General features: G+C 45.7%; 1 protein-coding gene across 7 annotated transcripts in view; it reads right to left on the bottom strand.

Moving 5' to 3' along the window:
- The window catches only part of LOC125714763 (pleckstrin homology domain-containing family G member 1), a 45,407-nt gene that overhangs the window by 18,846 nt on the left and 12,804 nt on the right, over positions 1–13,757 (bottom strand). The window contains exon 1 of one of the 7 annotated variants that reach the window (XM_048985687.1): positions 5,730–5,979. The exons of the other annotated variants lie outside the window; for them this stretch is intronic. Coding sequence (XP_048841644.1) covers positions 5,730–5,739 — 10 coding nt within the window. The 5' untranslated portion in view covers positions 5,740–5,979. Of the gene's footprint in view, positions 1–5,729; positions 5,980–13,757 lie in introns of those variants that run through there. 7 annotated transcript variants of the gene reach the window in all.

Genomic DNA, 13,757 nt, shown 5'->3' with positions numbered 1-13,757 from the left:
AGAGGCACTGTCCTGGAAAGAGGAAAAGGAGCATTTTCAGCTTAGACTCCATCAAAGGCGTTGGGGGGGGGGTTTTTGTCCCCGTTTCACTGACAAGTGTGCTTGTTCCCAAAAGTATTTCCAACAGTTCAACTTAGATAATAGAACTTTTGTAGAGGGCAAATATTTCAAACACATTTTTAACCTAATTCAAATGTATTTTTGGAATTGGCTCACAGCTACGTAGGTTCAAATCTAACTGACGTACTTATAGGGAGGAGATACGTACTAAATGCTTCTATCCAAAGTGATTCCCATGATTGGATAGCTATCGGTGTCAGTGGGAAAAAAACAACTGCGATTGAGTCATGTAAAGCGCTGCAACAGTAAGGATGTTAGCGGCAGAAATGGCTCCATGTTATTCTAAAATGTGTTACATCTGATAAGCACTTCAGGGCAGCTCTGTAAGGAAGGACACAATAAAACAAGGAACCCAAATGAATCCAACTGTACTCCTAGTCCTGAACACCTGCTTCCCCCAGAGATACGCAAGATAATGATGGTCTAATTCAGTACTTATGGGACCCCCCCCTACCCCTCCTTTTCCATACCGTCACAAAGGAAGAGATGGTGTCCATTTTACGGCACAGGGAACACACACCGCAGCGAGTCCTTCCTGCAGAACTGAGACACTTGAGCAACTGATGACTTCACAAAACACAGGAAGGAAGGCTGCGTCCCTTCGGACAAGGATCCCAGCTGGCATGGTCTCCACCGGCAGCACCAATGGACTATTTCCACAGGATCAGGCTGATTTCCAAGGGGTGCGGCACCTTGGCTAACGGGGGTACCAGAAAATGGTATCACTTCCATGGTGACTCCATGGTCACATTCAAGACGACCGACTCCTAAACCACCAACTCTGTCCTGTGGGGCCCTACCCCCAGCAGGATGCCTTCTGGGAGAGCTGTCCACACATGACCGGTGTGGACAAGGATCCCTCAACACATTCACAGCTACGCTACCAACAGAGCAACATGACACTGCTCAGCTCAGCCATTTGTTTTGGGTGGTCGGATCCATGAAGGAGTCAGGCCATCATTATAAAGAGCTACATGGGGCCCTACTGAGTAATGAGTGTGACACTACAGCCTAAGGGGGAGAACCAGAGGTGCATATTTGGCACCAGGGGGTACAGTTAGGGCGCAGGGCTCACGACAAGGTTAAAAATTGACGACACACAAGAGATGTGCTCCTAGCCTGCCCTGCTGCTGTAAAAAGCCAGCTGTGAAAGCAGGAGTGGATATGCGATGCTGGGTAAGGTCCCCGAACAGCAAATCACAAAATACTAAAGAAAAAAGAAACAGATTTAAAGCAGGGGTCATGCAAGAGGTAAGGATGCATGTGTGAATTCCTTTGTTCAAATGCTAAAATGCTAACAGACAAAAGTTCAACAAAACCACCACAAATTCGTACTGTTGTCCTTTTTCAGAAACACAAGCTCATTCTGGATTACATAGAAGGCGTCTCATCCGGTTACTTTCTTCATTCACTGCAAAATGCAGAAAACGGAAGCCAGATTCTGCACACTCGGTGGGAAAACACTCTACTGGTCCACGGCAGGTAACGCAACGACGCCAAAAGGTGGGTAATATTTTGGCTCTCGCATGGACACTCCCTTGGCAGGTTCGCAGACTGTAGTCGAGAATCCTGGCTTCAGTATCAAAAGAGAAGCTGAACTGTGGAGCGCTGAGGTAATGGTAGACGCCACAATGGGGGGGTTTACCTTTAGCCTAGATTATGTTCAACCTGATCTCTTTAATGTCCCCTGATAATACACATAAGCCTGCATGTTTAACTGCTCTTTGCGCTGGGATTATGCCAGTCGGCACTGCGCTGCTTTGAGTCTCTGGTGTTGGACATGACTCAGCCAGTCGGTTTCCCCAGTGTGACACTAGCCCCCCAAACCTGAAGATGCGAATGGGACCAGCTTAGGAGGGTTAAACCCCCTCTGCTACTACTTTTCTGGCAGAGAAATGGGCTGTATTTCAGCCCCCCCATTCCTTGGATCACTATTACACTACTTATAAACAAAGACAATGGTTTATTTATTCATAATGCGTACGTTTATATGAAAATGGCATAACCGTTGAATAGGTTAACATCTGGGGTAAAACAAAAGACTAAACAATGGAGTTGCATCCAAAGCATTTCTGTAAACACAGCCAGCCTCCAAACATCATGATGAACAAACAAAATGAAAAGATACTTTATCATCTAGTCATTTTTGAATTCTTCAAAAAAGGACCAGTCACACCCCTGTCAAAGTGTATACTTCATATTCGTTAGTAATATATATAGATTACCAAGCTCTCATATGCATACTGTTGAAATCTGAATACAATTTGCATGTATAATTTCTTTACTAAACTGTTTTGCAATTGCAGGAAATGTAACGCCGCACCAAAAACACACAGGCCCAAACATCTGCAAGTTTCTAAAAAGAAAAAAGTCTATACCATTTGCTAACTTACTTTACACGTTAATATTTATCCCACGGTAAACTGCACCATAAATGTCTGTGCTGACTAGCAAAGAATTCCCGGAAAAGCTTACTTGATTTGACATGGTGAATTAAGTATATACTATCCAGGTCATACTATACTGTGGAAAATTCATGTGTACATACACGGACGCTACATTCTCAAAACTGGAGAATAACACCAGTATGCAATTTGAGGCCGGAACAAAGCCGCAGTTCTAGTGTGTGTGATTTGCTGGATTACAGCTAAGATCCACCAAATGGGACGAATACCAAAAAAACACAGAACTCAGAGTTCTGCTTAATGCCAACAAACAGGAATTCCCACTCGAAACGGACCCAAGACAGCAAAAATCAGACAGGAGGGCCATTAATGGTGCAGGTACTTGGGGGGGGGGGGGGGGGGGGGGGCACATATGAGAGACAGCAGAACCCCCCCGGCATATGGGCTACGGACCCGCTACCGCTCCATGAGTCAGCTTTTATCCAGCAAATCCCCGAAAACACAAAGAAAGCCAACCTGATTGGCCAGTATTAACCCCCCCCCCTCCCGTCCAACGGGGTGCAGTGGGGGGGGTGGAATCTGAGTGTTGCTGCAGAGACCCACAGTCGGTCATGACATCATTCAATTCACACAGCACAATAGCCCGAGCTGTGGGCAGGTTCAACACACGTGTGTGTGTACGCATGCACACACACACACACACACACACACACACACACACACGCACACACACACACACACTGTAGTACATAAAGTGTACCAAACAGAGTTAAAAAGGAGAAGTACAGAAGCAAAAACGGAGGTAAGTTGTTGTGCTTAAGGGTCATAGTACCATATAGGAACAAAGCAGCAGGAGCACAAGTACACAGAAAGAGTCACAGTGTGACAGTGCAGGAGTCACCACAGCACAGCTAGGGCCCTGGCGTCATAGCAGCCAGTGGGGCCATAAAGCAGCGGCGGCAGTAGGGCACTGCACACAGTAGATGGGCAGTTTAGCAGAGGTACAGCAGAAACCCCGCCTCTCCACATACCTCCAGCCAATGGCTGCACACAACAGTCAGAACAGAGAAGCTGACCTATACAGCAAACACCCCAAAGACCGCAAGCCTTAAACACTGTTACAGCAGGAGCCTGATACCACCACCACCACCACCACCACCACCCCTCCCCAATGCTGTGGAGTCTCCCTCCCAGATTCAAACCCCTCCCCGGCACTGGTTAAGAGGTATATGCCTCCGTCATCAAAGGAGCTGTGTAGGGGTCAAGAAGTTTACCAACAGCTGTACAATATTGGGCTAGCTGCAGACGCTGTGACAGAAAGTTTTAATGAAGGGTGACCTATTATAGCCTTTGAGATATACACTCTGAATATGCATGTAAGGAAAATGCAGTGATCCATAAACCAGTGTACTTCTAATACTTTTAAAATGGAACGGAATGCACGGTCAACAGTTCTTTTCCAAAATAACGTACCTCAAGAGATTCAGCCGACTCATAGACTAGAAAATGTCCTAGAGAGCCGAAATAAACACATTATTGTGCGAGTTATACATAGCAAGGCCTTAGACCCCTGAACTGATGATGACATCCAAGCTCATCAAGGCGGAAAGGGTATGGCGATCATACAGCCAAACCCCAACAGGTTAAATAAATATGAGGCGATTAAATGCAAGACTGCAAAAGCATATGAACTGTGAGGCCACGCCAATTCCCATCTCAGCTCATTTGAGATTTCCTCTTCGTTAAATGCTGTCTAATTTAAGAGGTAAAACAAACCACTGAACTTGCCTTATTTTCAACCCGTCTAGCGCACAAGTTCCAGGGAATCCAGATAAGCTGTGATAAAGTGCAAAAGGTTCATGCTTCATGCGCGGCAATGAAAACTCACGGGGTTAAAACGAAAACACCCATGAAGAAGTTTCACTTTACCTTTTACCGATAGCTGGTTACCACCGTTAACAGGATTCCATAGCACTATCTAAGAATCTGACAAAGGACTCGCAAGCCGTGCAGTTCGCAAATAGGTTTCCATTCAATTCATAATAAATCAAAAAGTGTAACAAGGCCGCAGATACAAGAGATAAAGAGCAAAGTTCCGATACAAGTTTATCTCCAGCCATGGATAAGCGATACTCTACCAGTGGAAGCGTGTCCAGAACGTAAATACCCCTCATATCAATCTTGCAAAAAAAAAAAACAAAATTCCCAAACTATTGAATTCCATAACCTATACTGACATGCCAAATGCCGTCTTATAGAGAAGGCAACGGGACAGCTGACCGCAATCTCAGTGACTGGCAGAGGTCGTCTCCTAGGATCACCCTGTTTACTTTGGGATGATCTTCACATCTGCCTTCTGTTGCACTCTATTGCCCCACACGAGCACATCAGTGAGGGGGCAGATTGAGCCTGCCATAGGTACGGAGCTGCACGGGTGTCCACTCACGGGGGAGAACCCCTTTGGTGATTAGGTTACACCTTCCAAAGCGGGGAACCGAAATCCTAACCCTTCCCGAAATAGTTCCTCTGTTTTGCCAGGCTGGACGAGATCCTGACCCAATACGGTGGCTGCTGTCAGGGGAAGAAACTGGAGTTCTCAAAACGGATTGACCCCCCACTTCCAAACCCCGCACCTCCTACCCCACCCCGACCCACACACCCACACACACACACACACACACACACACACACACACACACACACAGAGCAGATGTCCCAGAGAGAGACAATGTCTCAGTGGCACTGGAGCGTAATTATGGACCCCGGGGGCAGCAATTTGGGTCACAGGCCGTAGAAGGCATTTTAACATTCATCCCCCACAGACCAGTGAAGCAGGAAAACTTAATAGGAATCTGATTGAGAAGAAGAAGCAGAGAAAGTCCTGTTAATGCAAAGAGCTTAGACGGATCTCATCGAAATCCAATATAACTTCGCCTGAAACCAAAACCGAAAACAGCTTACTGATGATGACAGCAACAATACAGCATATCCTGCACTAACCCATCCTTACGCTATACTCACTTGCAGTGGGCTGTACTTTCGCTAAATACCCCCAATGACTATGTAGAGCAGCTTTGGGTTTTAAGTTTGACTACCCTTGGTTACATTCTGCACACTTCTGGGAACAACAATAACCGTCTCAACAACGGACTTGAATGTGGGATGCAGAAAAAGTTTAGAAAAGAATTTTAAAAAGCTCCTCACCAGTTGGCATTGTCCCTTCCTGAAACCGGCGATAAACTCCAAAACCATCACATATCCCAGGGCACCTGGATTCCAAGCACAAGTGTCCGCAAGCCCGGCGAGCGCTTCACATTCGGCGCTGCTTGGCCATTCCTTCTGTTCACAAATCTCTCTCTCTTGTTCTCACACACACACGGTGCTGGGGGATCCGTGTCTGTCTACTCCCCCCTCTGGGCTTGAATGCTCACTCAGCTCCACTGCAGCCTCTGGAGCGACACTGACAGGCTGACTGTCTGCCGACTCCACCCACATCCTGCCCACTGATCACACACTGGTCCAGCCCCCTTTCCACAGACCACACCCCCTCTCCAAGCCACACCCCTCCCTCTATGTAATTGCAAAAACCTGGGAAGCCTTTAAATGTTCTCTGTGGCTGTCCTGGCTAGTTATTATCAACAGAATCACGTCTATGTTCCCGAATGCTACAACGCGAGGCTAACACCAAACCAGCTGCTGTCTCTTCAGAACTGACACACTTTAAAAACAGCCTGGACGTGGGAATCAACATTTATAAAATCTGTCGGTATTATGTTTCAGAGGCAGACGAAATACGTATTAAATTTCCTAAAAACACCATCTCCTCAAAGAATCTGGTACAAAAACAAGGCTAGAAAGTAAAATGAACAGTGGATCAACAACCACTTCCTCCCGCCATATGCATCTCTGCTCATGAAGCAGGTGAGAGAGGTAGTTTGTGTTTGACCCCCACACTGAGCTCACAGGTTCTGATCGTGCTGATCCCCAGGTAAACCCCACGCTGGACCTGACTTCACCAGTGGTCTGCCCTCAAAGCTCTGAATTTCAGATCTATAACGCTGGTATTTCTCATGTTTTGCACAGAGATTGTCCGTCACACTGCTTCTCGCATCCGACACATCTCAGCCAGACCCCTCCTTGTCCTTCCTGTAACGCCGTTCACAGGACGTCCTGCCTGCTCCGTCTCCTAGGAGGTTGTACCCTCAGCCAAATCAAAGGCACCCGGCAGCCCAGCTCTACACTAAGGTGGACAGAGTTTTCATTTTGAGTGAAAACTAACCAAGATGTGGATACAGGAAGAGGCCCAGTGTTCCCCCACTGCAGCTGACCTGTGGTCAGCGGGGAATGTTTTATGGGTTTAGTAAGGGACATTGTTTAGTAGGGGCTCAGCGAGAGACACTTTGAGCGGTTTTATGGGGTCCATTTTGAGAGCATGATGGAAGATGTTTGGCTGACACAGACCCCTAATGAGATCCTCCAATTGCTTGCATGGGGGGTGGGTCACCGAAATGACCAGGGCTGTAGCACTGCAGTCACTATAGCAACGGCCCTTCACAGCCCCCACTGCCAGAGAAAGAAAATTAACAATAGCTCAGTGCAGGCTTAAAAGAAAGCTGCCTACCCAGACTCACGGCTCTGCAAGTCAAACATGCTCCTGGCTATTCACCACCTAGGAGTGCAGAACTTCACCAACCGACTCAAGCTGGAATAAAGGTCTCTAAGTATTTCTTACAAAAGTAGACAAAAATATTCTACAAAAGACCATCATGGAGAGTACAGAAAATGCAGAGCATTAGGCTAGACTTCCAGGAGAGACCCTAAAGGTGACACAGGGCAACTTTTTTGAGCAATGTTCCTGGGCAATTGCCAACCAGGAGACAATGGGCAACTCATCTGGATCTGGATGATCACAAAGTTGCCCATTGCTGATCAAAGTTTTTCCAAATAGACATTTGATGCCTAATATCAACGGGAAAGTGCCTGAGCAACATTCATCAGGAACATTGCCCGGCAACATTGCTCAAAAAGTTGCCCTGTGCATCATCACCCTAAGGACATATTATGCGAGGTCCTCCTAGGAGGGACACAGTCACCGTGCAAAGGGCCGGCCATAATTACAGATGGTTTCCTAAACACACAGTGCTTGTTTTGGCTGCCCCCCTCTCCCCCGGGCAATCAAGATGTGCCCCACTTTTTTGTGGACCTGTAGAAACACACACTGTAGCAGACTGTGACAACAAAACCAAGACGTGCCCAGTTAAATGCCCAGCTTCGGCAGCTGACCCAGACATGGTGCATGGAGCTAGCTCCAGTCAGTGCAGTGCACTGCGTTTTTAACTGGGTCAGTGCAGTGGGAGACTCAAAACATTTTTGGAATGAAAAAGAAAAAACATTTATTCTTTCATCTATTTCAGTGGTGAAGGAACAATGCAGCTACAATGATCCCCATTTTACTATAACCGGCCTCAAGATCCCCATCACATGATACGCAGGTGTGCACACTGACTCCCAAGCTGCAGGTCCCTTTCCCAGCAGGCCTGGCAATAAGAACTACCTGACCCCACCCACAAAGGCCACACGTCCACCTTTCTGTGCCCCCAAAGCTATGCACGACCCATCCCAACCAGCTGCTGCAAGAATCCCCAGACGGTGCGGCTGGAAGCTGGGGGCCCTGATGCTGAGAACCAAAATCAGGTCTGATGGGCTGGAGTGACTTGTTTTCTCAACCAGCACAGACTAAGTGCCGGTGGAGGCTCATCCCACATTCCTAAGCCGTCGTAAGACGGAGCTGTCGAGGTCTGATTTAGGAGAATCAGGTGCCTGGGACTGGGCGCCTGAGCTCAGATGCGGGCAGAGAGAGCTGGCAAGCGAGCGGAACGAGAGCGGCAGTTTGGCGACAGAACCCGGAGAAACTGGCCGCCAGACAGCGGAGGAAAGCCATGTTTAGACGCAGATTAAAATGCGGGATGGACAGCCAACAGGAAGGGAAATAAAGGCACACTGTGAAAAGTAGACCCCCCCTCCAGTGAATAAAAATGGGGGGGGGGGGGGACCGTCTGATGGAGTGTAAACACATTTATCTCCAATCACTGGCTTTCACTGGTCAAGCGGGCGCTTGGCTGGACTCTTCATGACTGTAGTAGCCTTAACTTTTTCACCATTTGTAAGAGTAAGGATGGATAGATAGATAGAGAGAGATAGAGAGAGATAGAGAGAGATAGAGAGAGATAGACTATCTATCTCCTATCTATCACATGAAGCCTCATCTTCATCTGACTCCGCAGGTAAGATTCTCTCCGAGACCTTACTCTCCGAGGCATACAGCTGCCACATCATGTTTTCATAAGTGCAAGATCTTTCCCTCCACACAGCAAGCACATGACGACACACGTGTTGACCATACCATAGAAACGTTGCTCAAGCGCTGGAAATAACAGCTCTCTGCTTGATTATACGGGACAGTAAGGTTGCGATTAACCTCTTGCTAAACTGGATTTTTTTTCCCTGCTAGCCTGATTTTAGAACATAGCAATTGGGGACAGTGTCTACAATCAAGGACTAAATGCAACAGCATCAACCAAACTAGATGCCCTACATTTCGTGTACTTTACGCAGAGTGCTACTGCTGACAGCAAGGAATCACAGAGAGGACACAGTAGGAATGGGATTTGTAACTGAGGACTAGTCATACCTGGGCTCTGTAACTTTCCCCAAGGGTAAGACTCCCCCAAGAGTCCCGGGATGCTCAGGACATGGAGTACAGACCTTCCACCATGACTGTCGATATCAGGACACAGAGATGAGGTCAGTGCTCATACAGTGATGAGTACAGCAAACCTGGACATCCACCAACACTGCAGACAAAATAGGGAAACAGTCCCTCCTCAGGAGAACAGTGTGGCTCAGTGAGTTAGGATGCTATGCTAATGATTGCAAGGTCACTGGTTCAAGTGTCAGGGTCGCAGAGTGATGTTACCATTGGGCCCCTCAGCATGGCCTTTAACCCCAAATTGTTCCAGGGACCACCTGACCCTGAATTCCTCAAACGTACATCGCTTTGAATAAAATCAAAATGGGCGTGAATTACGTACTTCCTGCTAATATAACCGGAGGGATAAAAACGGCAGCAGCATGGACACATGGAAAGCTGCGATACAAGCTCCGAGAGATAAACTCTCCCCACAGACACTTCTGCAAGCTGCATTGCTCCACTTGAACCAATGAGATTGCTAACTGCGGTTAGCGGACAAGTGCGAGCTCAAGGACACAGAGATACTTCTACAGCTCATACAACTAGGTCACGTTTCCAACATGGGGGGGTGGTTAATAATAGATGGAAGCTTAGCTATCGATCAAGACTGCAAGATCGACACACTGAAGCCTCAGCAAAACTGACAAGATGATGTGAGTGTCCTAATGTCTGGGGCGACGGATCCAACGGGACCCCCATAGATAACATGAGCTATCAAATGGGAAACACTGATTCATCTTTCTTTAAAAGGTCATGAGCAAATGTGGCTGGAATCAAGGAAACCGTTCCCTGAATGAATGTATGAAACTTATCCACTGCGATTCCTTTGTTCAAGATTAGACAATGTTTACAGACCTGCTCACATTGTTTAAGACCAAACCAGCATTACATCAGCGAGAGTCCACAGGAAAGTCCCAAACATATTCCACCAACATCTGACTAGCTCTTCCTGTATTTCAGTATTTTACATGCAACAAAAGGGAAACTTCAACAAACGCTCAAGAATGTGAAACCGTTTCAAAACTGAAATCGGAAGGCAAGACGGAGTGCGCCTGTAATTCCTCTGCATTTGTACATGTACAGTGAGACTAGTTACAGATTTGATGGCTCATATTTTAACAGAATACATTAGTATAACCACCAGCTGAAGTGAGGACCATACACTGGAGAAGAAAAAAAAACGTATAGCAGGTTAGTGTTCAAGTGTCAAACCCGTCATTTACATCATAGGCCTATCAGAGCCTGGCAATCCAGGAGAGATGGCTAATATTCACAATAGCAATATCAGCCTAGCTAATGTGGCTAGCTAATAGCATAGCTAGTGACATACAGAAGTCAACTAAACCAGATAAACTGAAGAGGCTTTACATGGTAAAACACAGACGATTTCTGAAGAAGCACAAATCTTTGCTTCCCGAATTCAAAATCCTACAGTATTTCCATAACAGACTTAAGTACTTTGAATCTGATAATGTGGAATGTTTAGTGTACATTTGTTTTATATTAAAAATAGATCAGCTATGTTTACTAAAAAAAAAACAAAACAAAGTATGAATAATACAAAGAGGAAGTATCCACGCCTAAACCATCACGTTACACAATTAAAGAAAGTGATCATTTAATAAGTATTACATTGACAAGAAATTACATCATTTCTAAGTATATGATTCACTTAAATACCACACCTAAAACAAATCAGACGAGTGTTTGAAGATCTAAATCAATGGACCAGGAGGTGACTAGTTCATCACGTGAAACATGGGAAGGCAGTGACCACTTTCCTGTCCAGTGAGATGGGTGTGGTAGGTGAAGCGCAGGATAAAAGCTGGATCTGAAAATCTTTCAAGTTGTGTGCAGCTGGTAGGAGAAGTTCCTCTGGCATTTTGGAAAACATTTTCAAAACATTAAAAATACATATAATTCATAAGGAGAACTTTCCCATACAAAAAGAGCTTCCAAAACTTGCTAAACTTGCTATTCTGTCCAGGTCTTACGGGAACAATGTCATGTTCAACAAAAGACCTTTCAAGGGCTTCCAAATCAAATAAGATTTATTTAGAGGAAGCAGCAGAAAGCAGAGCTCAGCAGAGCGGCCGAAAGCCTTTCTGGTCAGACTGGCCCTCTGGCAGACGGTCTACAGCGGAGGGCCGATCCTGCGTTGACCTGGCGATCCTCTGAGCCACAGGATGCTGGGAACACTGCAGAGGCAGTGGCACTACAATCAAAGCAACTCTTGGAGATGTTCTCCCTAGATTCTGAGCATCTGGCTTTTGTACAAAACTTCATCAGAAAAACCTGCCACACACTCAGGATGTACCCAGCCATACATGATGCGATATTCTGCCAGACAAGCTCACTGCCTTGGCAGGATGAGCAAACCTCAAAACATGAGAGCACATGCCTCTTTAATAAGAGGTTATCTGCAGACATCAAACTAGTCTTTACAGTCCACTTTCAGGGTTTTACACACTTTTTTAAATAAGATACAGATGTTGGAAACTCAATTCCATCGTCCAGTGTACACAGGGTGCCTGGGCATAGTGCTCCGTGTGAACCGGTTCCCACAGACTCCAAACAAGCACTTCCTAAATATACAAACGAAAGCTACAGGCCTTCCTCAAAAACCGGCACGACGTGCAGCTTTTCCTTTGTTTTCCCCTCACGTTTTGCAGTAACGCAACATAATGTGATGTGCTGTTGTTGAACAGAAGGACACAAAGAATCTGAATGAAGACGGCTGGCTATTCAGAATGTTTCTAGGTGATTAAAGCAAACAAATGCACTAGAGATCACCGTATTACACATCAAGCATTATTGCTCAGTCGGTACCCTGTTTCGTTGGGGTGTTATCCTACACTAGTGCTCATACAAGCGCCCCTACATGGTACACCACATCAGTTCACCTCCCCCCCTCAGGCCCTTCACCGACTCCCCCACGGGGCCAGCTTACAGAAAAGTTTCTAAACAAAAAGAAACCGTGCCACTAATATAGGACATGTCAGACAGCTGCAACGCCAGCAATGGCGCACCATCAGCGTCCCAAAAGTGCAGTAAAAGAACAAGAACTAGGGCATGTCTGCAGCAGAAGTCTTAAGTAGGAAGCAGGAAGACTTATATTGGGAACGGCATTCTGGGTCAGGAACGCACTACGGCTCCAGCGTCTGTCAGCTTTATCGGACATTAGCTAATGGTCTGGGATAACTTGCATGACAGCCATCACCATGATCTAATTATCCATTTCCTTTATGGCTGCTGCTCGAGTCAAAGGAAACGCATCAGTCAGATATTGTGAAAATCGGCAGCGATTTCCGTTAAGTTCTAACATTATAGCATAGAAAAACGAGAAAAGGGCAGAAAGCGATGCGGACCAAACGACCTGAAAAATAAAGAGACCAACAGAAACGCAACTCCCCCCCCTCCTCCAAACTGAAACCTAAAAGAAATTCCTGTCCCCTTTATGTAACGCGATTTGAGAAAGCGGGGCTTGAAGATACAGGATATTTGTTCAGGCAGGGAACAGCTGTAATTAGGTCTCATTAAACATGGCTGCTTTCAGCCACCGTTTGTGATGTAAAGACTATTTTGAGAAACAAACAGAGGATGGAAACAGAGAGGAAAGATCTAGCTGTGGCCTGAATTGTGCCCTTGTTTAGTACAGTGTTTTTTTAAACTGATCATGTGGTCAAGGAGGATGCTACATAAGGTATTGACGGCCAAAATTGATATACGAGTACTGTGTAGAGTATTAACAGGCAGTGTGACGAGATGAATGACGGTCACAACAGACAGTTGTACCAGCTAAACCAAAAGCTTGGTTCTGGCCTACTTCTGGGTCTCCAAGCACCAATCCCTGCTGGACATTCAGTGCCAAGGTGGCCCAAAAAAAGAGCTTTATTTTTAGATGTGCTCTAAAGGGTGGGATTCTTAGACCTCAATTCTATAAGAGCTTCATCTAGGTTTTGAACTGACGATAACCTGTTTACTGAATAAATGACGACGCTGGAATATTCACCTCTAAAACAGGGCAGCCACAGACTAAAGACCCTCCAAGCAAGATCTTTTTAAATCACTAAATAAATGAAGACAGATTGGAAGCCATTCTGAAAAGGTTTTCCTGACTGTCAAAATGCTCTCGGTACCAAGAGTTCAGTGTTTGAAAATTGGGCTTCACTTGTAAGGAACCTGAATGTTGATTAGGGAAAGCAAGGTGATGACGACATTCAGCATTTTTAAGCACATTTTGTGACATGAAAGGTAATTAAGACCAGCAGCATCAAATTACTCAGGTAAAAAAGAAAAATTATATATATATATATATATATATATATATATATATATATATATATATATATATATATATATATATATATATATATATATATATATATACACACACACACACACACACACACACACACACACACACATACATACATACACACACACACACACACACACACACACACACACAGGCAGTATAT

The sequence above is a fragment of the Brienomyrus brachyistius genome, chromosome 19, assembly GCF_023856365.1.
Source record: "Brienomyrus brachyistius isolate T26 chromosome 19, BBRACH_0.4, whole genome shotgun sequence".
Classification (NCBI taxonomy): domain Eukaryota; kingdom Metazoa; phylum Chordata; class Actinopteri; order Osteoglossiformes; family Mormyridae; genus Brienomyrus; species Brienomyrus brachyistius.
The sequence above is the reverse complement of the archived record's forward strand: the minus strand, read 5'-3'. Positions and strand labels throughout refer to the sequence as shown.